General features: G+C 44.3%; 1 protein-coding gene across 7 annotated transcripts in view; it reads right to left on the reverse strand.

Moving 5' to 3' along the window:
* The window catches only part of CCM2 (CCM2 scaffold protein), a 77,092-nt gene that overhangs the window by 19,802 nt on the left and 31,395 nt on the right, over positions 1–25,895 (reverse strand). For 5 of the 7 annotated variants that reach the window (XM_024250437.3, XM_054559231.2, XM_024250435.3 and 2 more), the window contains exon 2: positions 18,483–18,656. The exons of the other annotated variants lie outside the window; for them this stretch is intronic. In XM_024250437.3, the coding sequence (XP_024106205.1) occupies positions 18,483–18,656 (174 nt within the window). The remainder of the gene's footprint in view (positions 1–18,482; positions 18,657–25,895) is intronic. 7 annotated transcript variants of the gene reach the window in all.

Genomic DNA, 25,895 nt, shown 5'->3' on the forward strand with positions numbered 1-25,895 from the left:
ACAAGGTGAAAAAACCCAGAGTATGGGAGAAAATGTTTCCAATCATATCTGATAAGGGATTTATATCTAAAATATATAAAGAAGTCCTAGAACTCAACAACCAAAAACCAAACAACCCAATTAAAAACTGGGCAAATGACTTGACATTTCTCTAAAGATACACAGATGGCCAATAAGCCAAGCACGAGAAAAGATTTTCAACATCAATAGTTATTAGGGAAATGCAAATCAAAACCGTAATGAAATACCACTTCACACCCACTAGGATGGCTACTTTTTTCTTTTAATAGTGATGGGGGTGGGGTCTCACTATGTTATGTTGCCTAGGCTGGTCTTGAACTCCTGAGCTCAATTGATCCTCCTGCCTCAGCCTCCCAAAGTGCTAGGATTACAGGCGTGAGCCACCACACCCGGCCTAGATGGCTATTTAAAAAAGGGAAAAATTACAATTCTTGGCAAAGATACGGAGATATTGAAACCCTGTGCATTACTGGTGGGAATGTAAAATGATATTCCTGTGAAAAGCAATATGGTGGTTCCTCAAAAAATTAAACATGGAATTAGCATATGATTCAGTAATTCCACTTCTGGGTATATATACAAAAGAAATAAAAGCAGGGGCTTGAAAAGACATTTGTACACCCATGTTCATAGCAGCATGATTCACAATCAACTAAAGCAAGAAACAACTCAAATGTTCATTGACAGATAAATGAATAAACAAAATGTGATCTATACATCCAATGAAATATTATTCAGCCTTAAAAGCAATGGAACTGCTGACACATGCTACAACATGGAAGAACCTTGAGGGCATTGTGCTAAGTGAAATAAGCCAGTCACCAAAGGACAAATATTGTATGATTCCACTTACATAAGATACCTAGAGTAGTCAAATCATAGAGACAAAAAGTAAAGCAGTGGTTGCCAGGGGCTGTGGGAGGGGGATGGAGAGGCATTGTCTAACAGGAACATGGTTTCAGTAAGGGCTGGTGGGAAGCTCTGGAGATATATAGTGCTGATGGTTGCACAACAATGTGAATTGATTTTATGCCATTGAACTCTACACTTCAAAATGATTAAGATAGTAAATCTTTTTTTTTGAAATGGAGTCTCGCTCTGTCACCTAGGCTGGAGGGCAGTGGTGCGATCTCAGCTCACTGCAACCTCCGCCTCCTGGGTTCAAGCAGTTATCTGCCTCAGCCTCCCAAATAGCTGGGATTATGGGCGCCCGTCGCCACACCTGGCTAATTTTTTTGTATTTTTAGTAGAGACGGGGTTTCACCACCTTGGCCAGGCTGGTCTTGAACTCCTGACCTCGTGATCCACCTGCCTTAGCCTCCCAAAATGCTGGGATTACAGGCGTGAACCACCGGGCCCGGCCGATAATAAATCTTATGTATATTTTACTACAATAAAAAATTTCATCTTATTAGCTTTATTCAATTTCATTTGCTATCCCTCCTAGTTTTGTATCGTCCACAAATATTATTCTCTGTTCTCAAAAGGGTAATAAAAAATATTGACTAAGATGGGGTCACATGTGAAGTGCTTTGCTGAAACAAAAGTACCCCGGAATTATGTTTACAGAATTGTACAGGAATTCTCCCTGGTCTCCCTGTGGCTGGGGTGACACAACATCACCATCATTATATTGCTTTTCTTTGGTGTTATCCAAAATCTGGCCATGATGCTTCAAAAACTCAGGCTCACAGATCTGTAAAGAGGATTCACGATTCTACTTTCTTCCTATAGGGATGAATCTTTACTCATTTGAGATTTTTTTCACTGTGAAATATTTATAGTAGTAAAACAACTTTTATCACTAAAGAAAAAGTACAGCTCTAATCCTTGTTCTAATATCTGAATAGGACACAGTATGTATGCCTCCTGGACAGTTCTCACAATGGGCTCCCCATCTGCCCTGGGGAACCCTGTCTACTGGGTGTCCCCTGGCCAACACCCACTGCCCCTATGGCAATGCCATGCCCAGCCCACACCCACTGTCCCAGCAAGCCAAGAGCACAGCTACAAGAGACAGGACCACAGTGAAGCAGTGAGAGCAAGGGGACATCTGACCAGCCAGCCATCAGCTCCATCAGTTCTGGGATTAGTGAAAGAAGACGGTATGGCCAGGTGGCCTCTCACACACCCTTGCCTGACTGCCAACCACATGGCTCCATGCTGGCAGGCTCACCACCTCCTCAAGCACCTTGTCTAGGGGGTGAGGTAGGGGAGTTGGCTCTAAACAGAAAGTTCTTCTAAAAATAACTTCTGACAAGATATAAGTGTTTTTTTTTTTAAATATTAATCCTAAATCAGTCTCCCCATAACTTCTCTTTATTGGCCTTGATTGATAAAGTTCCCATGGCAGGGTCTGGGCCCTGACAGGGAAGGAACAGGATTCTGAGATTTGGGATGGGGATAGCTGGGTAAATGCCTTTGAGAACCTTAGTCCTCAAATTCTTCTTAACACTGTGCCTACAGAAGTGACCTATCCCCTTTTGTTGTATGACAGAAGCCCCCCACACACTCCTTGCTTGAATATAACACATAGGCCTCAAATGAAATGGGAATCTCATGAGATAATGCTTGCTCTCCCCAGAATCTGCCCTGTCTTCCTCTCATGGCTGAGACCCACTACGGGGTGTGCCTAACGAATTCTGACAGAGCTGGGGAATGCACCTGGGAGAGGACCTCAAGGTGTTGGATCCAGGGGGACAGAATATTAAGCTGAATGAGAGATCTTCTCTACTAGGGCACGTACTATAACACAGCATTTAACACCCTGAGAAGTGGTCCAGAAGCCATTCTCAGATACTGCTGGCAGGCTCTTCAAAGTTCAGCCAAAGTGATGGCTCATATTAAAGCAGAGATTGTGGGACTGCTGTGGCAAAGTGGATCCAGGTATCGAAAGGCTCGGGGAAGTAGACATACTACAGTCGACCTATAAAATGACAGGAAAGCCCACCAGTGGCCCATGTCCCTCAGGAGAACGTGATGGCATTCCATCAACCATGGCACTAATGAGTGTGCAGAAGGGCTATGGGCATCACTGGGAAGCTCTGTGCTGGCCAGCCTCCGCAGGGGAAGCTAACCATCAGGTGTGCATGTACAGAACTGGGCTCCCCAGGAGCAAGGGGGTAATAAGATCTTCCCTAGCAGAAGCCAGGGAGCAGCACTGACTTGCATAGAGCAGGTGTAGGTGTCAGCCGGTAATAGGCAGCAAGGTCAAAATAGCAGCCAGGGGAGCCTGGGATCCATGCAGGGATCTATGGAGACGGCTCACAGAATGCTGGAGTTTCCATGGGCAGGACAGATAGGAAGCCAACAAGGGTGCTGCTTAATATATATAAACAAGAAAATCAAAACGGAATAAGCAGAAGGCTAAGGTGAGCTTCTGCAATGCAAATTATCAATCCCTGACTCCGTTTCTAGATCTGGAGCAGCTCTCAGACTCAGAAACACTGACTATAGGAGAGACCAAGCCTGCGTGGGAGTCGACCTGCAACACCAAGGCAAGTACACACCACAGTGATTTCCCCAGCTCTTCTCAAAGGGACTTCATTCACCTGGGTAAAAGTACCATAGGAACTGAAAGTCTTCAGAGGTTTTTGAAATAGAGGGTCTGAGACAATGCAGATACTTAGGGACCCAAACTGTCAAAAAGGTCCTCTGCAGAGTAGGAACATATGGGAGTCAGATAATACATGAAGCCCAGCCAGGTCCACCTGAAAGTGCATCCACTGGGTAAAGACTCAACTGGTGGCCATCTGCCCACTTCCCTGAATATAAGAGACGTAATATAAGAGGATCGGACATACTTAGCACTTTGCAGAATCCTTCCATTGGTCCTTTGTCTAAAGAATAAGAGCTATAAGTAGAAAAGGCCATTTGGAAGCCCCTGAAATTTATCCCGGCCCCTGACCCCTGGCCATAGTAAATCAAAAACAGTATCATTTCCCAGTGGGAAAAGCAGAGATTAATGCTGCTCTTGAAAACGTAAATGATACAGGGTAGGGGTCCCCATCTCATGCCCAGTCTGGCTCCTATAGAAATTATGGTGGATAAATTGTGGTAGATGACTGTAGACTGCCACAAACTGAGCTAAATGGAATCTTTATTCAAGTGGATAAACAATCTTGGGTACATGGTTTGTAGCTATTGATGCGGTAAACACTTCTTCCTCAAACTTATCAGGAACTGCTGATGTTCATGTGGGATGGACAACAGTACATGTTCATGTTCTTACTGCAGGACTGTGCTAAGAGTGCCAGCTGCAGGAACAGGTGGCCCAAACCTAAACACTTCCCAGCGGACCTGTTCTGAAGCCTCTCCCTTAAATTACACCCACAGCCTCAGAAAGGGTTCCCAATACACAGCTGACAGAAAGAAAACCCCAAGCACGGTTCACATACTTAGGCACAAGCAAATACACTACAGCCCTTCACCGTGGCAGACCTGCCGGCAGGATACCAATTCTGCAGCCCTGATAAGGCATAATCCTCTCAAAGAGACCAACCAGTTGTCCTGTCTGCTGGCCAGCTGAATACTTCAGAACTCCTTTGATCCTGCAATAAGAAACACTTCTTCTGGCAAAAATTAGCATGTGCTCCACATATGGGTTTGCCTCTCCTGCCTGCAGCAGGTGCCAACCTACTCTCCAAGGGCTTGTGGGGCATGTGGTTTCCGATGTGGAAAAACTTGCTGTCACAAGTACCATCATCACCTTGGATCAAGGGACTCACTTAGTGCTAAAGGAGGTACAGCAGTAGGCACATGACCATGGAATTCAATGTCCTATAAAATACCCTCACGCCTGTAACCCCAGCACTTTGGGAGGCTGAGGCGGGTGGATCACGAGGTCAGGAGATCAAGACCATCCTGGCTAACACGGTGAAACCCCATCTCTACTAAAAATACAAAAAATTAGCCAGGCATTGCCAGGCGCAGTGGCTCATGCCTGTAATCCCAGCACTTTGGGGGGCCGAGGTGGGCAGATCACAAGGTCAGGAGATCCAGACCATCCTGGCTAACACAGTGAAACCCCGTCTCTACTAAAAATACAAAAATATTAGCCATGCGTGGAGGCACGCGCCTGTGGTCCCAGCTACTCGGGAGGCTGAGGCAGGAGAATGGCGTGAACCCAGGAGGCGGAGCTTGCAGTGTGCCGAGATCATGCCACCACTACAGCCTGGGAGACAGAGCAAGACTCTGTCTCAAAATAAATAAATAAATTCGCCGGGCGTGGTGACGGGCGCCTGTAGTCCTGGCTACTTGGGAGGCTGAGGCAGGAGAATGGCGTGAACCCGGGAGGTGGAGCTTGCAGTGAGCCGAGACCGCGCCACTGCACTCCAGGCTGGGTGACAGAACGAGACTATGTCTCAATAAATAAATAAATAAATAAATAAATAAATAAATACCCAAGCATCCTGGAGCTGTCATCCTGATAGAGCTGTGGCCAGCTGGGAGATGACACCCTGAAAGAATGCCCCCTCTCCTTTAGGATGCAGTATACATCTAAACCAATAGCTGCTACATGGTGCTATGTCCCCAGTGGGTGGAATGAGGCCTTGGGACCCACTGAAGTAGTCAGGGCTGTAGTTCATCTGGAAAGGTTTCCAGAAATCATGACCAAATGCCTCTGGAGAAGCTAAGTCTGGATGGAGTCAACTTAACGTGAGAAATATGTGGATGAGGGAGTGCAGGGTGGAGTGTACTACAGGCAGTGGTGTCCCACCCAGGATCCCCCCGTGCTCTGAGTGTGGATGGGTAACACCCTGAGCTACTTCTGTCTTCACCGAGCTGTGGCATTCTAGGCTTTAGAGCATGGATCAGGTTGAAATTAACCCGAGTCTATGATTTTCAGGCATCTTTCCCCTCTGCCCTACCCTACCCCCTTCACTCTTTCTCTTGAGCATGCCCTTAACAGATCAGTGGAACATGATCCCCAGTTTCAGGCTCTGCTGCAAGAGAACCAATTGAAGACAACGATGAACAAAGACAAATGACAAACTAGGGGAAAATATTTAAAACTAACTTTACAGCAGGGGACTAACTTACCCGACACACTGAGAGCTACTGCAAAGATATAAGAAAAGAAGCAACAACCCAACAGAAAAAATGGGCAATGGATCTAGAAAGGTAGTCTGAAAGAGACCTGACTTTTGACCATTTGAAAGACACTCAACCTCACTTATAAGTACAAACTATAATGAGAAAACATTTTAAGAATATCAGACTGACAAAGACCAAAAAGTTTGAATAAACACTGCGTTCCTCAGAGGGTGGAGAAAGAGGTACAGCTGTCCCTCAGTATCTGCTGGGGCTTGGTTCCAGGAACCTCTTGAGATACCAAAATCTGCAGATGTTCAAGTTCCTCATACAATATGGCAGTATTATTTGCACATAACCTACACTCCTCCTGTGTAACAGTCATGCATCACTCAACGACAGGGATACATTCTGAGAAGTACGTCATTAGGCAATTTCATCATTGAGTGAACATCACAAGAGTGTAATTACGCAAACACAGATGGTATATATAGCCCACTACACACCTAGGCTATATGGTATTGCTCCCAGGCTACAACCTTTACGGCATGTTACTGTATGAATACTGTAGGCAGGCAACTGTAACACAATGGTAAGTATTTGTGACTCTAAATACATCCAAACACAGAAAAGGTGATGCGTTGTGCTACAATGTTAAGACAGCTATGTCACTAGGCAATGGAAATTTTTTAGCTCCCTTATAATCTCATGGGACCATTGTCATATGTGTGGTCTGTCGTTGTTGGCCATATAACCATATTGGCCATATAACCAATATGTTGTTATATGGCCAAGACTGTACTTCAAATTATCTCTAGATTACTTATACCTAATACAATGTAAATGTATGTAAATAGTTGTTACACTGTATTTTTTTAATTTGTATTTTTTTTATTGTTGTAGTGGTTTTTTTATTGTTCTTTTTTTGAATATTTTCAACCCACAGTTGCTTGACTCAGGTGAAGAACGTGCAGAGGTAGAGGGCCGCCTGCACACTCACAGAGTCCTCACGTATGCACTGACTTCAACCCTTTATGAAAAGCAATTTGGAAATGTCTGTCAAATTAAAAAGTAACCTAGCCTTAGATCTAGAAACTCCACTTTTGTAACTTATCCTATAGGTACAGTAAAACATATATAACAGTTGAAAATAAATTAAATATGTATTAATAAATCACTGGTTAAATAGAATATGACACAGCTATCTAATGGAATATCATGCAACCATTAAAATAGATGCAGTTTTATGTGTGCTAATGTGAACACTCTGGGATAAATCAAGATACGCTGTTCAGTGTAAAAAGCAAGGTGCAAACAGTGTATACCGTGTAATCATTTGGGAAACAAATGCATGTGTATGCTCATATATGGACAGACTGTAAAGACACAAGAATCTGGTGTCAGCAATTCCTCCCACGGAGGGCGCACACGATTTCTTTTCACCAAGAATCTCTTTGTTATCATTTGAATTTTGAACCATGTACATAAATTACATATTCAATTAGATAAAAATAAGTAATAGGCCGGGCATGGTGGCTCACACTTGTAATCTATTACTTTGAGAAGCCGAGGCAGGAGGATCGCTTGAGCACAGGAGTTCGAGACCAGCCTGGGCAACATGGCAAGACCCCATCACCACAAAAAAAATACAAAAATTAGCCAGGTGTGATGGTGCAACATGTGGTCCCAGCTACTCAGGAAGCTGAGGTGAGAGGATCACCTGAGCCCAGGGAAGTCGAGGCTGCAGTGAGTCGTGACTGTGTCACTACATTCCAGCCTGGGTGACAGAGTGAGACCTTGTCTCAAAAAATAATAACAAATCTGAGAAGAGCTTCTTGGGTTTGATATCACAAATGTGATTAATTACCCTGTCCCATTATTAAAACCACACAGCAAGCCTCCTCTCAGTCCATTCATAGTCACTAGGTGAGCCCACGTGAGCCTTGCACTGCACCAAACCCTACTGGGGCAAATGTCAGCTTGTGATGGAAACTACAGAAAGAATTTTTTTTTTTTTAGACAGTCTTGCTCTGTCACCAGGCTGGAGTGCAATGGCACAATCTCGGCTCACTGCAACCTTCACCTCCTGGGTTCAAGCGATTCTTCTGCCTCAGCCTCCCAAGCACCTGGGACTACAGGTGCACACCACCACATCCAGCTAATCTTTGTATTTTTAGTAGAGATGGGGTTTCACCATGTTGGCCAGGCTAGTCTCGATCTCTTGACCTCGTGATCCGCCCGCCTTGGCCTCCGAGAGGAATGTTTCTACTTTATGAAGGTTTTGTGAAGATTAAATGAGAAAAATATATTTAAAATGTTAAAGTGTTGCTGCACACAGTAAGCATTCCAAAACAGCAGCTACTATTAAATTCCTCTCAACTTGTTCATTAATGTTCATTCTAAAAACAAAATACTTCCCATAAACACTACACTGGAGTATGTGGGATTAAATGTCTCCTATCACTGGTGGATTTTATTATTGTGATTGTTTTTATTTTATGAAATGTATACAGTTTAAAAAGGCAAATAAAGTTCAAAAAATTGTAAAACAAAAAAACAACAATCTCCTTTACTAACCGGGACAACCCCATCCACAAACCACTTCCAAAAGGCAGCCACACTGGAGTCTTCTGATTCTTCTAGCATCTAGAGCCATTTTTCTAAATAATGGGCTTATATTGCTATTGCTTATCAATTTAAGATATTTATTGACTTCCAATTGTATCACCATTCCTACTTTCCCTCTTTTCTTACAACTTAGATAATTTTTCTTAATCATTACTTAGTTCTTACATCATTTTATTATCTACATTCTCTCACTGACATGCCAAGTAGTAGTCAAATTGCAATTTCTTTATAATTAAACTTTTATTTTAAGGTAATTATAAATTCACCTATTATAAGAAATGATACAGGGAGATCCATCGCTCCCTTTACCCTACTGCCCCCAGCAGTGACATCTTGCAGAACTACAGCACATCACACCAGGACACGGACGTAAACACAGCCAGAGCACCCATCACTGTGAGGACCCCTCCTGTTGCCCTTTATAGGCACACCTACTTCTCTCCACCCCTAGCAAACCCTAATCTGTTCTCCACCTCAGCAACTGTGTCATTTCAAAGATGTTACAGAAAGGAATATACAGTGTGAAACCTTTCGGAATGGCTTTTTTCACTCAGCATAATTCTCTGGAGGCCCATCCAGGTTGCTGTGTAGTTTGTTCCTTTGTTGTTGCTTTAAGACAGGGTCTCACTGTCATCCAGGCTGGAGCACAGTGGCGTGATCATGGCTCACTGCAGCCTCGACTTCCTGGGCCCAAGCAATCCTCCAGCCTCAGCCTCCCCAGTAGGTGGGACTACAGGCAGGTGCCACCATGCCCAGCCCTTTGTATTATTGAATAGTCTTCCGTGGCATGGATGGACCTCATTTTGTTTAACCATTTATCCACCAAAGGACATGGAGTTGTTTCCAGTTTTGGGCTACTATGAATACAACTGTTTTGAGTATTAGTAGGCAGGTTTTCATGTGAACATAAATTTTCAATTCCCTGGGATAAATGCCTAGGAGTACGATTGCCAAGTTGTTGGTAGTTGCATGTGGAGATTTAAAGAAACTGCCAGACTGCTTTCTAGAGTGGCGGTACCATTTTACATCCCTACCAGTAATGAATGAGGGGTCCAGTTCCTCCACATCTTCTCCAGCATCTTGTGTTCTACTTTTTTTAAACATTCTGTTAGGTGTGTATTGGCAGCTCATTATGGTTTTAATGTGCATTTCCCTGATGGCTAATGATGCTGAGCATATTTTCATGTGCTTACTGCCATCTGTATATCCTCTTCATTGAAGTATCTCCTCCTGTCTTTTGCTTATGTCTTAATTGGATTGTTTGTTTTACTGTTGAGTTTTGAGAGTTCTTTATATACTGTAGATACCAACCCTCTGTCAGATATGTGGTTTAAAAATATCTCCTCTCAGTCTGTAGCATATCTTTTCATTGTCTTTTATAGAGCAAAAGTTTTAAATTTTGATGAAGTCCAGTTTATCAGTTTTTTCTTTTATGAATTATGCTTTAGGTATCAAGTCTCAGAACTCTTTGCGTAGCCCTGCATCCTGAAGATTTTCTATGTTTTATCCTAGAAGTTGTATTTTATATTTAAGCCTATGATCCATTTTGAGTTAATTTTTGTGTTTAAGTTGTGAAATTTAGGGCAAGGTTCAATTTTTGCCTACAAATGTCCAACTGCTCCAGCACCATTTGTTAAAAGGCTATCCTATCCTTTCTCCACTGAATTGCTTGTGAACCTTTGTCAAGAATCAGCTGGGCATATATGTGTGGATCTGCTTCTAGGTTCATGATTTTGCTTCCCTGGTCTCTGTGTCAGTCCCTCTGCAGGTACCACACAGTCTTGAATGTGATAGCAGTATGATCTATCTTGAAATCAGGCAGGCTGACTCCTCTCATTTTCTTCTCTTTCAAAATTATTTTTAGCTATTCTACTTATTTTGCCTCTCCACTTAAATTTCAAGAATAGCTTGAAATTTAAGATCATGCCACTGCACTTTAAGAATAGTCTTGTTTATATCTACAAAAAATTCTTGCTGAAATTTTGATAGGAATTGTAAAATTCACTTTTAATAGTTACAAGCTATTCAAATTATTTCATATTGGATGACTTGTAGTAGTAGTTTGTGCTTTTCAAGGAGTTGGTCCATTTATATCAACTTAGGGACAACTAACATACTAACTAGGTTGAGTCTTCCAACCCATGAATACAGTATGTCTCTCCATTTATTCAGATCTTTGATTTCTTTCATCAGTGTTCTATAGTTTTCAGCATACAAATCTTATTCATGTTTTGTAAGATTTATACCCGTGTTTCATTTTTTAAGTGATTGTAAATGGTATTGATTTAATTTTGATATCCACATATTCATTGTTCAAAAACATATCTTGTTTGTCTGAGTTTTTTTTTTTTTTTGAGGCAGAGTCTCACTCTGTCACCCAGGCTGGAGTGCAGTGGCATGATCTCGGCTCACTGCAAGCTTCGCCTCCCAGGTTCATGCTATTCTCCTGCCTCAGCCTCCCAAGTAGCTGGGACTACAGGCGCCCGCCACCACGCCCGGCTAATTTTTTGTATTTTTAGTAGAGACAAGGTTTCACCATGTTAGCCAGGATGGTCTTGATCTCCTGACCTCGTGATCCACCTGCCTCGGCCTCCCAAAGTGCTGGGATTACAGGCGTGAGCCACCGTGCCCGGCCCCATTTGTCTGAGTTTTTAATCAAGAATGGGTGTTGAATTTGGTCAAATAAACTTTCTGCCACTGATTGATATAATTATGTGATTTTTCTTCTTTAGCTTGTTAATATAATGGATTACATTTTCTTTTTTTTTTTAAGCAGTGATTTTTCTTTTATTTCTGCAAACACATGGTATTATTAAGCAATTCATCTAACTTCTCATTTATGGAAATCAATACAAAAGTTCCAAGGTGATTCAAGTTCCCATGCACAATAGCAGGGCCTGAATGGAAACCAGGTGCTGATTTTTCAACTGAAACTGCACAAACTACTCTAAAGAAATTGATTTTTCAACTGAAACTGCACAAACTACTCTAAAGAAATTGCTCTATCAGCTGTCACTTCTAGCTGCACCTAGCAGCTATAACAATAGTAGAGCAAGCGTTCAACATATATTTGTTGAATAAGTTAATGTCAGAAAGAAAAGGCTAGACATATGTAAAGGTATCTGATAAGATACAAATATTGATACAGCAAGAACACAAAGACAGGCCACAAATAATTTCACCAATTTCTATTATACTTTTAGAACAGCACTATCCAAACTAGTTTTGTAAAACCAAGAGGCTTTTCTAGTTATCTTGGGGATCAGTTAGAGTTTAGTTATGAACTCTTCAAAACAAAATTTTAATAACTTTTGAATTAAAAATCAAATTATATAGGGTATACTTAAGAGGTCTAAGGAAGGAAGGAAGGAAGGAAAATAAGAATCACTATAACAATCACAAAGTATTATGGTTCTAGGAAAATTTGGAAATAATTACATTTTCCATAGTAATTTGCCATATGAGGCCATTAATGTCTCTTCCCTACCTCTAGAAAATGGTAATTCTCTCCATAAACTAGTAAAAAATGTTTGGTGGTTCTGTGATGTAGTCTAATTCTACCAAACATAAAAAGACAGCCCAGTCAAATTGGGCTAAACCTTGAGGACCATAAGTGTAGTTTATGCTGTAGGGAAGTCAAGAGTCAAGATGGGGATCTTACAGCAACTGGGGTTTCCCTCCTTTGAATCTCATCCTGGAGATGCCTCAGAAGCAAGTGGGCTATAGATGGAACTCAGAATGTAATATAAAAACTACAACTGGGCCAGGCGTGGTGGCTCACGCTTGTAATCCCAGCATCTTGGGAGGCCGAGGCGGGAGGATCACAAGGTCAGGAGATCGAGACCATCCTGACCAACACAGTGAAACCCCGTCTCTACTAAAAATACAAAAAAAAAAATTAGCCAGGCACGGTGGCGGGCCCCTGCAGTCCCAGCCACCCGGGAGGCTGAAGCAGGAGAACAGCGTGAACCTGGGCGGCAAAGCTTGCAATGAGCGGAGCCTGCGCCACTGCACTTCAGCCTGGGAGACAGAGCGAGACCCGTCCCAAAACGAAACAAAACAAAACAAAAAAACTATAGCTGATATTCTGGAGGGAATGGAAAAAATAAAGAGAGATCTGTGGAACATAGACCTAAAGCACTGGAAAGGCAAGATCACAAACTAAACAACTAATTCTGGAGGGAGAAGAACTGATGAGCCAGAGAAAACAAGAATTTACAATAATCCTAATAAATATTCTCAAGGGCATGTAGGAGGGCACTGGAAACAAATAGGGACAAGGAGTTATAAAAAAGGACCAATCAGATATAGTAGAAACAAACAATTTAATTCAGGGTTGAATGAATACAGTTGAGGAATGAATTCATAAGATGGAGAGTGGTTTGAAACATTCCCAGAAGGCATCCGGAAGAGTAAAGAATAGGAAAAATGAGAGAAAAATGAAAGGGCATGAAAAATAAAATAAATATCAATATGTGATTAATGGGAGCCCTAGAAGGAAAGAAAAAAATAAAGTTAAATATTTGAAGAACTGTTAATTAAAATTTCTCCACAATTTTTTTTTTTTGGGATGGAGTCTCACCCCATCACCCAGGCTGGAGTGCAGTGGCGCGATCCCAGCTCACTGCAACCTCCGCCTCCTTGGGTTCAAGTGATTCTCCTGCCAACGGATTACATTTTCAAGTATCAAACCAGCCTTGCATCCTTAGAATAAACTCCACTTGTTCATGGTGTATAATTCTTTTTTGTTGTTTATTCTCACAGCCACAGTAGGTATAATTCTTTTTCTATATTGCTGAATATGTTACCTAATAGTTTCCTGAGGAATTTTATGTTTGTATTGGTGTCTATTATTTCTTTTAATTTTGCACTGTTTTTTGTCTGGTTTGGTATCAGGGCAATACTGCCCTTACAAAATGAGTCCGAAAATATTCCAAGTGCAGTGGTTCATGCCTATAATCCCAAGACTTTGGGAGGCTGAAGTGGGAGGACAGCTTGAGTCTAGGAGTTCAAGACAGCCTGGTCAACACAGTGAGACCTCACCTCTACAAAATAAAAAATTAGCTGGGCATGGTGGCAGGCACCTGTAGTCTCAGCTACTCAGGAGGCTAAGGTGGGAGGGCTGCTTGAGCTTGGAAGGTCGAGGCTGCAGTGAACCAAGATCATGCCACTGCACTCTAACCTGGGCAACAGAGACAGACCCTATCTCAAGAAAAAATAAAAAAAGAAGAAGAGAAGAGAAAGCAGAGAAGAGAAGAGAAAAGAGAACAGAAGAGTTCCCTCCCTTTCTGTTTTTCTGGAAGAGTATGTAGAATTGACATTAATTCTTTAAATGTCTGACAGAATTCTCCAGTGAAACCATTTGGGCCTGAAGACTTTTTTAATGGGAGTTTTCAAATTAGATACTGAATTTCTTCAATAATTATAGGGGTATTCAAATGATCTATTTCGTATTGGATGACTGTAGGAGGAATTTGTGCTTTTCAAGGAATTGGTCTATTTTTTGGCCTACTGTTTGTGTGTGGAGTTGCTTGTGTTCTCTCATTATCCTTTTGATTCTCAGGTTCTCTCAGAACTTGAAGAATGTTGTGCCACTGGTCTTCATTATGTGTAACAAGAAATCTACTTTCTGTTTTCCCCTATGAGTAAAGTGTTTCTTTCTTTACACTTTCAAGATTTTTTGTTGCTGTTGTCTTTACTTTTCAGAAATTCTACTATGATGGGCTTTAGTAGTGGATTTCTTTATCTTGTTTGGCGTTTGCTCAGCTTTCTGAATCTTTTAAGTTTGTCCTTTGCCAAACGTTTCAACCCATAAGATCTTTGAAAAGTTTTTCAGCCCTTCCCTCTTTCTCTTCTCTTTTCAGGACTTCAACAATACAAATGCTAGAAAATTTAACCTAGGCCCTCAGAAGGGAAGGGAACAGCACTTTTTTTTTTTTTTTTTTTTTTTTTTTTTGAGATGGAGTCTCGCTCTGTTACCCAGGCTGGAGTGCAGTGGTGAGATCTCAGCTCACTGTAACCTCCACCTTCCGGAGTCAAGCAATACTCCTGCCTCAGCCTCCTGAGATTACAGGCGTGTGCCACCACAACCGGCTAATTTTCGTATTTTTAGTAGAGACGGGGTTTCACCATGTTGGTCAGGCTGGTCTTGAACTCCTGACCTCGTGATCCGTCGCCTCAGCCTCCCAAAGTACTGGGATTACAGGCATGGGCCATGGCGCTTGGCAACACCACCTTTTTACCACCAATTAGGGGTCAAAGGTCAGATTCCCTACTTGGCCTCCTGCGTGGAGGGCTCCTTCCTCGTTACTCCTGGGTATGATAAGAGTTCTGGTTCCCCATGTGGCTTCCACTGATTCTTCCCTGCTTGGAAAGAATAGGAGGGCCTCATTACTGCCCCACCCAATGTGGTCTCCACTAACAATTCAGAACCACACAAGGTTCCTTAGGGGTTTGTTACTGCCCAACAGGGATAAAAGTCCATCGTCCCTATTCAACTTTCTCTGGAGGAGTAAGTGGCCCTCACTTAGCCTTTGCCAGCAGGCACAGAGGTAGGACCACAGTTCTTTCTGTCATGTTTGGTTCGTACTGAGCAGTTGTCTAAATATTTTGTTTTGTGCTAGGCTGCCCCTTTCCTGGTCCTTTGATCAGAAGGAGCTGGCTTTTGCAGGGGGTTCTGTCTGTACCTGTTGGTGTTTCCGGGCTGCCAGCTTCTTCGGCTCATAGTCTGGGCTACATGAGGCAAAAAGACAACCTGAAGAAATCACTACTGGGTCGTTTTCAGGGTCCTGGGTGGTCTGCCTTCTCTCTACCTGTTCTTATCTTATTGTATATAGTGTCCAAGGATTTTAGATTTTAGGTGCACTTAACTAGAAGAATAGGGAAAAGAATGTCTACTTCATCTTCCCAGAAACAGGAGTTTCCAACCTTTAAGTTTTCATTTTTAATGATTTATTATCAATTCCTCCACACCTCCATTTGCTTTGTTTTCTATGTACTATTCTATTTCTTCAGCAACTTCTCAATACATTATTCTACCCAAACATATAGTCTATACTTACTTATCCCAGAGCTTCTGTGGCCTGTTTCTTAGATTAATTTCCTGGGACTTCGCTTTCCTGTCATCCTGGGAATTATCTTTGTTCCTTTCCCTGGCAGACCCCTTGGGCTATGAATCCGTGTTTTCCTATTCTTGGTTTGCCCTTGTTTTGTTTTTGAAGACTGTGTCTCACGCTGTCGCCCAGGCTGGAGTGCAGGGGTGCGATCTCGGCTCACTGCAACTTCTGCCTCCCGGATTCAAGCGAATCTCGTGCCTCAGCCTCCCAAGTAGCTGGAATTACAGGCGTGTGCCACCACACCCGGCTAATTTTTCTGGCATTTTTAATAGAGACAGGGTTTCACCATGTTGGCCAGGCTGATCTCAAACTCCTGGCCTCATCTGATCTGCCCCCCTTGGCCTCCCAAAGTGCTGGGATTACAGGCGTGAGCCACCATGCCCGGCGTCCCCTTATGTTTTGATGCAGCACATCCTCCAGTAACTTCTAAGAACAGGCTTCTGTGAGTTGAGGTTTTAGAGACCTATCTAGTCATCATGACAGGATCCTTTCAATGGGGGCAGTCATGTCCATCAGTCAATTCTTCAAAATGTTTTTCCTTTACTGTCTTAATATAACTTCTTCTCACTCTTCCCTTCATTCTTTTTTCTTGGGAGTCAGATGTTGAACTTCCTGAATTGATCATCTAATCTCATTTCTCTTTCTCATCTTTTGTTTATTAACCTTCTTTGTCTTTTGAATATTCTTTCTGGAATTTTTTTTTTTTACTTTTTTTTTTTTTTTTTTGAGACGGAGTCTTGCTCTATTGCCCAGGCTGGAGTGGCGCGATCTCGGATCACTGCAAGCTCCGCCTCCTGGGTTCACGCCATTCTCCTACGTCAGCCTCCCGAGTAGCTGGGACTACAGGTGCCCGCCACCACACCCGGCTAATTTTTTGTATTTTTAGTAGGGACAGGGTTTCAGTGTGTTAGCCAGGATGGTCTCAATCTCCTGACCTCGTGATCGGCCTCCCAAAGTGCTGGGATTACAGGCATGAGCCACAGCGTCCAGCCTTTTTTTTACTTTTATCTTTCAACACCTCTATTGAATTTTTTAAAGATATGTAAGTAATATAGTTGTTTTGTTTGTTTGTTTTTGACACACAGTCTCACTCTTTCACCCAAGCTGGAGTGCAGTGGTGTGATCTTGACTCACTGCAACCTCCACCTCCCGGGTTCAAGCAATTCTCCTGCCTCAGCCTCCCAAGTAGCTGGGATTACAGGCGCCTGCCACCACGCCCGGCTGATTTTTGTATTTTTAGTAGACAGGGCTTCTTCATGTTGGCCAGGCTGCTCTCGAACTCCTGACTTCAAGTGATCCGCACGCCTTGGCCTCCTAAAGTGCTGGGATTACAGGTGTGAGCCACCGCACCCGGCCTAATTAACATAGTTTTAATTCCAGAAGCTCTTCCTCTCACCTTTTATTTATTTAAAAGTAGAATCCTGTTGTCACTGTCAACAATATTTCCTCTTATCTTTCTGAAAATATTATATACTTTTTAAATTTCTTCCCCCTATTTTCTGCATTGTTGCTGTTTGTTCATGTTTATTTTGTGTATTTGTCTTGAGCTCTGCCTTTAGGTTGAAAGTTGTCCTCAAATGTGTACTTATACTCAGCTGCCTATGTTGAAATGAGGCTCCAAAAGGCTGACAGACGTCAGATGCCTGGCGGGAGTCCTGACTATTGGGAGTTTATTCAGGCTGGTTGGGTGGGTAACCCCAAGGGCCAGTATGGGCTGCTTAACTTCCCCAACGAGCACCCTTCCAAGAATTCCTTTGTGGGAAAGGCCTGGTTGCAGGCATTCTAGAAGCTTGAAAGAAAAAGGAATTGGGAATTCTCTCCATTCCACATACAGGCTTTGACTTGACTTCCTTATCTTCTATCTTGGTCTCCCCCACCTGCTCCTGTACCAGGTTTCTGCACGTCCAAAGCCCCATCTTCCAGTGGGTGGGGATGAGTTAATCATCTGGCTGGGCCAGGTGAGAGTGGAAATCCCTCCCATGGACATTAGAACTGCCCCATGCCCCTCCTGAAGCCCCTGGACTCCGTGTCCTCTGCAGGAACTCAGGTCTGGCTGGGTTGGCTCTAACTCATCTCACCGTCAGCGGTTTCCTTCTCCCATGTTTATGGACCACCTCATCCACTGCTGTCTCCTTTCCTATTCTCTCTGACCTCATGGCTTTATACCTTTTTATTTATTTACTTTCATTTTAGGGGAGGGATTAAAAATCAACTTACGCACATCACATGGTTTATGCACAGTATTTTGGCCTCAGGCCTTTGAGACCCAATGATGAGCCTCAAACACATGGTCTGAATTCTAGGCAGTGACTGTTAGACCTGCAAGGTCATGGCCTTGACCAGGTAACTCTTTTCAACTGCAAACTACAGGAGATGTGAGTTTTCTCCCAGCTCTTTAACTCTCTTCTGGTGGAGCAGCACATACCACCCACACGGCCAACTCTTCAAGAGAAAGAAGGTGGCATTGCTACTACAGAAAAAAACAAACTGGGGTCAGCAGACAGAATCTGGGTTTTTGGTTATCCAATTATTAAATTTATCAGCATAGACAAGACAATGGGTGGGATAATCAACTACTAAGGTGTTTGTGTGGCTGTGTCTTATAAACTCAAGAGTGTCTGGTGGATACAAGCATGACCGTCACTGTCGTTTGGCAGGCACGTCCTGTGGCCCATGACGACTTACCTTTACCTCCTTCTCAATATAGTCGCTCAGCAGTCTGTCTGGCTCGACGCGCTCAGGCAATGACAACACCACAGTGTGCAGAGGGCGCCTCTCTGTCACCTTCTCATGGGCTTTCTTATCTCTACTCTTTTCACCTTTTAGGAATACTCGTTTAAATGGCGAGACAATTCCAGGCTGCAGGCAGAAATGGCAATGATTGGAGTTCATTATTTACAAATGCTTTGTGTTGTACCGATGGTTAACAAACAGAAGTAGCCAAAACTACTACCACGGCCCCCATGCAACAGGGATCACCGACTGCCAGACTAGTGAGAAAGGTACCAACAGCACACGAGCCTAAGCGACCACAGCCAGCACGCAGGCCGGCAGGGTGGGGCTGGGCTGCCATGCAGCCTCTGGCACGGAGGGACCTTGTTCTTCACCTGGTCCTGCAACACATAGAAGGCAGGTAACCTTATCTGGCAAGACAATGATAGAAGGTGGAGATTCCCCACAGAAGTTAAAACATAACATCACTCCAACTCTTTCCAGCTCAGCTGGGACACTTCATTTCTGAGAACTCTGGGAAGGCAGGTGGAAGGTGTGGCCAGTGCTGGCATCAACAAGTCATGCATCTCAACAGCCAAGGTTGAGCACATTCTACAGAAGCATATTTCTTAATGGCTTAATGGGGCATATGTTTTTTATGCAACTCCTTCCCCAATGGGGAACACTCCAAGTGGGGACACTGAGTGTGTTGAGCCCCAATGCAGATCAACAAGGGAGAAACCAGGCCAGGCACAGTGGCTCATGCCTGTAATCCCAGCACTTTGGGAGGCGGAGGCGGGTACATCACTTAAGGTCAGGAGTTCGAGACCAGCCTGGCCAACATGGTGAAACCCTGTCTCTACTAAAAATACAAAAATTAGCCAGGTGTGGTGGCACATGTCTGTAATCCCAGCTACTCGGGAGGCTGAGGCAGGAGAATTGCTTGAACCCAGGAGACGGAGGATGCAGTGAGCTGAGATGCCACTGCACTCCAGCCTGGGCAACAGAGCAAGATACTGTCTCAAAAAAAAAAAAAGCAGGGGGAGAAGCCCTGATCAGCAGCTGGCCAGCCCCTAACTCTGATGACCTCACACCCTATCCAGCATTTCATGAGGGTTCTGAAGGCTAATCCTGCAATCAAAGTCAACTTAAAGAGTGAGAATCAGTGAGAGAGCAAGAGAGGATTACAGCAAGCCTCACCTGCGGAACCCAGGAAAAGACCTGACACTTCATTCACAATAACTCCGTAAGAAAGCTTTTCATCACCACCTTTGACAATGGCGGCAGGGGTTGGGGGCTGGGTGGAAGCAATCCCAAACTGTGCTGAGAGATCATGCTACGATCCCTATCTACAGTCACCCAAACGAACATAAACCCGAGAAAACAAGACACTGATGTGCAGCCGCAGCAAGGAAACATCACACAGGCCTGCAAAAACCAGAGCCGTGACTAAGAGTGAGAACTCACTCCCCACCGTCTTCTCCATAACTCTCAACAGAGGAAACGCAGGAGGAGATGACAACACTCCTTTTGCAGGTGCCTGCTGGGATAGGGTGACCCAGTGCACAGATGGCAGCCAAAACCCCCACAGTAGGCCAAGCTCAGACCCCCCTTATCACCAAACACAGAAACTAACAAAACATATATACAATAAATCACCAAACTTTCATTAAAAGCTCTCATTTCTGTCTCTCTCCAGCATATGGGAAATTCACCCATATGCAAAATCCAATATAAAACGGTGTAGCAGAACCTGTGGTCCTATAAGGACACCTCCTCAAACCCACGAATTTCACAGACGGACAATTGCAGCCAAGGACTACACTATTCAGTAACCACTCCTGACAAAAGCAGAAATTGGTCGTCCAGTGGCTCCCAGCAGGCCCTGCAGCTGTTTCCCTAATGAGGCTGGGGTTGGACCCTGCCCTGTATGAGCCCCTCCCCACCACCACCATCATGCTCAGCTCTCCAGCATTAGTGGGAAAAGTAAATAAGCAAACAAAGGCCACCCAAAATAAAACAAATCCTCAAAAAGCAAAACCCAACATTTTTCCTGACCCTGCTGCCTCCTGACAGCCAAGGCTGAGCTTTCTGTTCCTCAGCTTCCTCCTTACCCTTCTTTATTTCACCCTTTCATAGCTGGGTTTTTATTCCATTCACCCACTAAAACAGATATGGAATCAGGAAGCTCTTTCAATAAAAACGAAAACAAAAAACACAACAGAAAGTCTTGCTTCCAGAGAAGTGCACTAACACTGCCACCACGCCTCTGTCACTCTGTCCCGTGTTTCCTGCATCTCATGCACGCTTTGCCAGCTCTCTTTCTTCTACCAGTAAATACAGATGTTCCTCAGGTCCTAGGCATGATCTCTGCTCCGGCATGCATTAGGCTGCACCACTTACTAAAGCAAACTGGTTGGATGAGCTCTCACCATCCGCACAACAGGCTAACAATCCTTAGAGAAGTGCCACAGGCAATCAATACAATAATCTACATAAAGTTCTGAGCACATGTCTGATACGTTGTGAACAAGCAAAATATATACCAGTTAATTTTATGGCTGTATTTACCTTGACAATAAGTTAAAATTTATCTCTTCTTCCACTGCTGTCTCTCTATATATATTTATATACAATCAGACTGTCTCCTACTCATCACTACCACAGACTAGATAATAAAGTTGGAGCAGCATCCCAGCCAAAGCTCTTCATTCATGCCCCCAACAGGTGACACACCTGTGACCCAGGCTTAAAGCTCTATAATCTGCTAAAATGCTTCCTCTCTCACTTGGGCTGACTGGACCCACCCCTGCATCCGCCTTCTTCACCTGCAATAGCTCCCCCTGCCCGACCTGGAATAGTCTTCCCTTGACCCAGAGTGGTTCCCCATTGACCTGGAATAGTCCCTCATCTACCTGAACTAGTCCTCTCATAGACCCAGAGTAGTCCCCCGTTGACCAGGAGTAGTCTCTCCCCTTTGACCTGGAATAGGCCCCCTCCCAAGTCCCATTCTCTGCTGTTCAGCACATCCAGTGGTAGGGGAGAGTATGGAGTAAGGATGACTAAAGGTCCTCAGAGTTGGTAACAGTTGGAGCCAGATGATGTATACGGTAGCTTTGTTAACTTTTCTCTGTATTTTTTTAATATTTGAATTTTTAAATATTTTTTTAAAAGGATGAATATATTTTCTGCTTCCTGCTCATTACACTTAAACTGAGGCAAAATATAAAAGCATAAAAAATTAAGATCACCAACATCCTTACAAGATGATCCGCTCTAAGACGAACCACAGAGGGGACAGAAAGTGCTCCCAAGCTGGGTGAAGCGGCTCACGCCTGTAATCCCAACACTTTTGGGAGGCCAAGGTGGGTAGATTGTTGAGCTCAGGGATTCAAGACGAGCTCCGGCAACCTGGTGGGACCCCATCTCTACAAAAACTACAAAAATTAGCCAGGTGTGGTGGTTCACGCATGTAATACCAGCTACTTGGGAGGCTGAGGCAGGAGGTTGCTTGAGCCCGGTAGGTCAAGGCTGCAGTGAGCTGTGATCATGCCACTGCACTCCAGCCTGGGCAACAGAGTGAGACCTTGTCTCAAGAAAAATGAAAACTTTTTAAAAAGTGCTTCCAGAAGCTGGGTACGGTGGCTCACACCTGTAATCCCAGCACTTTGGGAGGGTGAGACAGGCAGATCACTTGAGGTCAGGAGTTAGAGACCAGCCTGGCCAAGATGGTGAAACCCTATCTCTACTAAAAATAACAAAAATTAGCTGGGTGTGTTGGTGGGCACCTGTAATCCCAGCTACTTGGGAGGCTGAGGCAGGAGAATCGCTTGAACCAGGGAAGCGGAGGTTGCAGTGAGCCAAGATTGTGCCATTGCACTCCAGCCTGGGCAACAAGAGTGAAACTCCATCTCAAAAAAAAAAAAAAAAAAAAAAGGCCAGGCATGGTGGCACATGCTTATAATCCCAGCACTTTGGGAGGTCAAGACTGGCGAATCACTTGAGGTCAAGAGTTTGAGACCAGCCTGGCCAAGATGGTGAAACCCCGTCTCTACTTAAAATACCAAAAATTAGCTGGGCATAGTGGCGGATGCCTGTAATCCCAGCTACTCAGGAGGCTGAGAAAGGAGAATCACTTGAATCCGGGAGGCAGAGGTTGCAGTGAGCTGAGATCGCACCATTGCACTCCAGCCTGGGCAACAAGAGAGAAACTCCGTCTCAAAAAAAAAAAAAAAAAAAAAAAAGTGATTCCAGAAGAGCTTGCTGGGATTGGCCTGGGCTCAGAAAGCACGTGGCCTTGTGCTGCCCAGGCCCTGGCTCTACGACAGCAGTGAAGACAGGATGTCCCTAAGGCACTTTCGGGCTTCATTCTCCTTAATCCCTGACAAGCTTTGAGCCCCAGGACAAGTTTGGACATGACAGGTAGTTTGCAGTGCGGGGTTCTCATGGGAGAATGGTGGGAAATGGTCACCTATGATTTGTCAGCCAAGAAATCATGGTAAACTGTAAGTTAAAAACCGCCCTCAAAATTTAGTAATGCAATTTTAGCCATGCAAAAAATCATGTTTCTCTAGCCTCACTAAAAACACACCAGGCTTTGCTTCCTGTGATTTCCTCTCTTCTGGCACTCCCAGGTGACCAGATGGCACATGAATTACTTTTCAAATGTGTATGCTTGACCACTCACTTATTCTCCCAGGCCCTATGATGTGCAAGACCCTGGCCTGGAGGTTATGGAAATACAGAGGCATGTGGCCCATGAGCCCAGCTTTTCGGAAGCTTACGTCTCCACAGACATGGATAATCTCACATCAGCCACAGGAAAATGGCTGTCCCTAAACCATTTCTGCCTGCTAGCCCCCGAAGCTCATTCCTTCTAAATGATAACTAGCTGTGTCATGGACAGTGACTTAGCTCTGAATCCGACAGTGTGGCAAGCAGCCTGGCTCCATTTGTTGGCTCTTCTCAAAGCTGCCTGTTAGCCAAACTAGTTACTAATGTACCTACAGGAGCAACAGGAAACCAACTCTGAGACAGGAGATTTGCCAAGATCAACCTCTAACCAAGAAGCCCACACCAAATCAATAGGTCCCACAAACCACATGCAACCTACACTGTTATTTTAATGTTGATGTACAGGTCATAAAATTATAGTCTCCACACAGAATTATAGTCTGCACTGGGAAGGACTCTGGGGCCCCCCCGTCCTACAATCCCACCCCTAAAGAGAGACCCTCTGCAGTTAGGCAGTGAGAAACAGTAGGAACTCTTGCAGGACAAGGAAACCACGACGGCCCTCTGTAGATGCCTCTTATTGCCCAAGCATCAGTTCTTCCCTAGATCGAGCCCAGCTCTGTCCTCCTCTGGCCTTTGCTCTTTTTTTTCTTTTTCTTTTTTTTTTTTTTGAGACAGAGTTTTGCTCTTGTCACCAAGGCTGGATGGAGTGCAATGGCATGATCTTGGCTCACTGCAACTTCTGCCTCCCCAGTTCAAGCAATTCTCCTGCCTCAGCCTCCGGAGTAGCTGGGATTACAGGCACCCGCCACCATGCCTGGCTAATTTTAGTATTTTTAGTAGAGATGGGGTTTCAACATGTTGGCCAGGCTGGTCTCAAACTCCCGACCTCAGATGATCCACCAGCCTCAGCCTCCCAAAGTGCTGGAATTAGAGGCATGAACCATTACGCCTGGCTGCCCCTGGCTCTCACCCAGCAGCCAGCATGGAGCTTGCACAGACTGGACAGCAATAAATGCTGGTACTGACTCTTGATGGAACCCTTGGACCAGGCTAGGCATCTGGGGAGGCCCTTTGGTTAGAGGTGACACAGCCCCTGCCCTCAATGATGTTACAGTCAAGCAGAAGTAGTAAGACCAGAGTAAAGTACCTGAAATTAAATCCACAGTAATAACAGCCAATCAATGCTGAAGACACGCAGCATGCTCCAAAGGTACACTTAGGGCTCAGCCATCCTGTTCTTAAAGCTGCTGTTCTGAGCAGCAAGAGACAAGGAGAGGAATGAACAAGAGATACAACCTTCTGACTGCTCACAGACTAGCAGATGAGGGTGATCCCGGAACACCAAAGACAGGGCATGCCAAGATGCTTCAGAGGAACCTGCCCCTTCTACCTGGGCCTCCAAATCATGAACAGTTTAACAAGCAGACTCTGTGGACTACTTGGAGGCAGGCGTCTCTCTGGCCCTAGTCCTTAGTCTTCAATAGCAGCTACCCCAAGTTTCTTTTTTTAATGTCTCAAATAATTTTAATTGATGGGTAAGCCTTCCTAGAAAGTGGAATATTAACACTATTAAGTAAAGAAATGCATCCTTGCACATCTGCTGCAGCCTCCCTCTGCCACTCCTACCCATTCAGCACGGAATGCAGGGTAGCTGCTGTTCTCGCTGAGGATGATGGGGCTTTTCAGAGGTAGTGTTTGCTCAGCTCTCCGCTGCAGGGGGTGGTAGGAGGGACAGCCAGTGCTGGGGGAGAGCTCTCCGCTATTCCAGATACAGAACTGAACAAGAAGCCACCTCAGATTTTTGGAAAAGAAGTTGCTTTTGAACACAAAATTTAAGCTGATGGCTGGGCGCAGTGGCTCACACCTGTAATCCCAACACTTTGGGAGGCCAAGATGGGAGGATCACTAGAGTCAGGACTTCAAGACCAGCCTGGGCAACAGGGTGAGACTTCATCTTTAAAAAAAAAATACAAAACTTAGAACATAAAAATTAGCGGGACATGGTGGCACACACTTGTAGTCACAGCTACTGGGGAGGCTGAAGTGGGAGGATCACTTGAGCCTAGGAGGTCAAGGCTGCAGTGAGCTGTTCATCACACCACTGCACTCCAGCCTGGGTGACAGAGCAAGACCATCTCAAAACAAATAATAATTATTAATTAAAAAGAAAAAAGCTGAGCGTGGTGGCATACGTCTGTAGTCCCAGCTACCTGAAAGACTGGGGTGAGAGAATCACTTGAACCCAGGAGCTCAAGGCTGCAGTGGGCTATGACTGCCCGCTGCACTCCAGCCTAAGTGACTGAGCAAGGCCCTCTTTTTTTTTTTGACCTGGAGTCTCACTATACAGCCCAGGCTGAAGTATAGTGGTGTGATCTCGGCTCACTGCAACCTCCACCTCCCAGGCTCAAGCGATTCTCCAGCCTCAGCCTCCCGAGTATCTGGGATTACAGGTGTGCACCACCACACCTGGCTAATTTTTGTATTTTTATAGAGATGGGGTTTCACCATGTTGGCCAGGCTGGTCTCAAACTCCTGACCTCAAGTGATCTACCCACCTCGGCCTCCCAAAGTGCTGGGATTACAGGTGTAAGCCACTGCACCTGGGCAAGGCCCTGTTCTCTTTTAAATCTAAAAAAAGAAAGAAAATAA

The sequence above is a fragment of the Pongo abelii genome, chromosome 6 (genome assembly GCF_028885655.2).
Source record: "Pongo abelii isolate AG06213 chromosome 6, NHGRI_mPonAbe1-v2.0_pri, whole genome shotgun sequence".
Taxonomy (NCBI): domain Eukaryota; kingdom Metazoa; phylum Chordata; class Mammalia; order Primates; family Hominidae; genus Pongo; species Pongo abelii.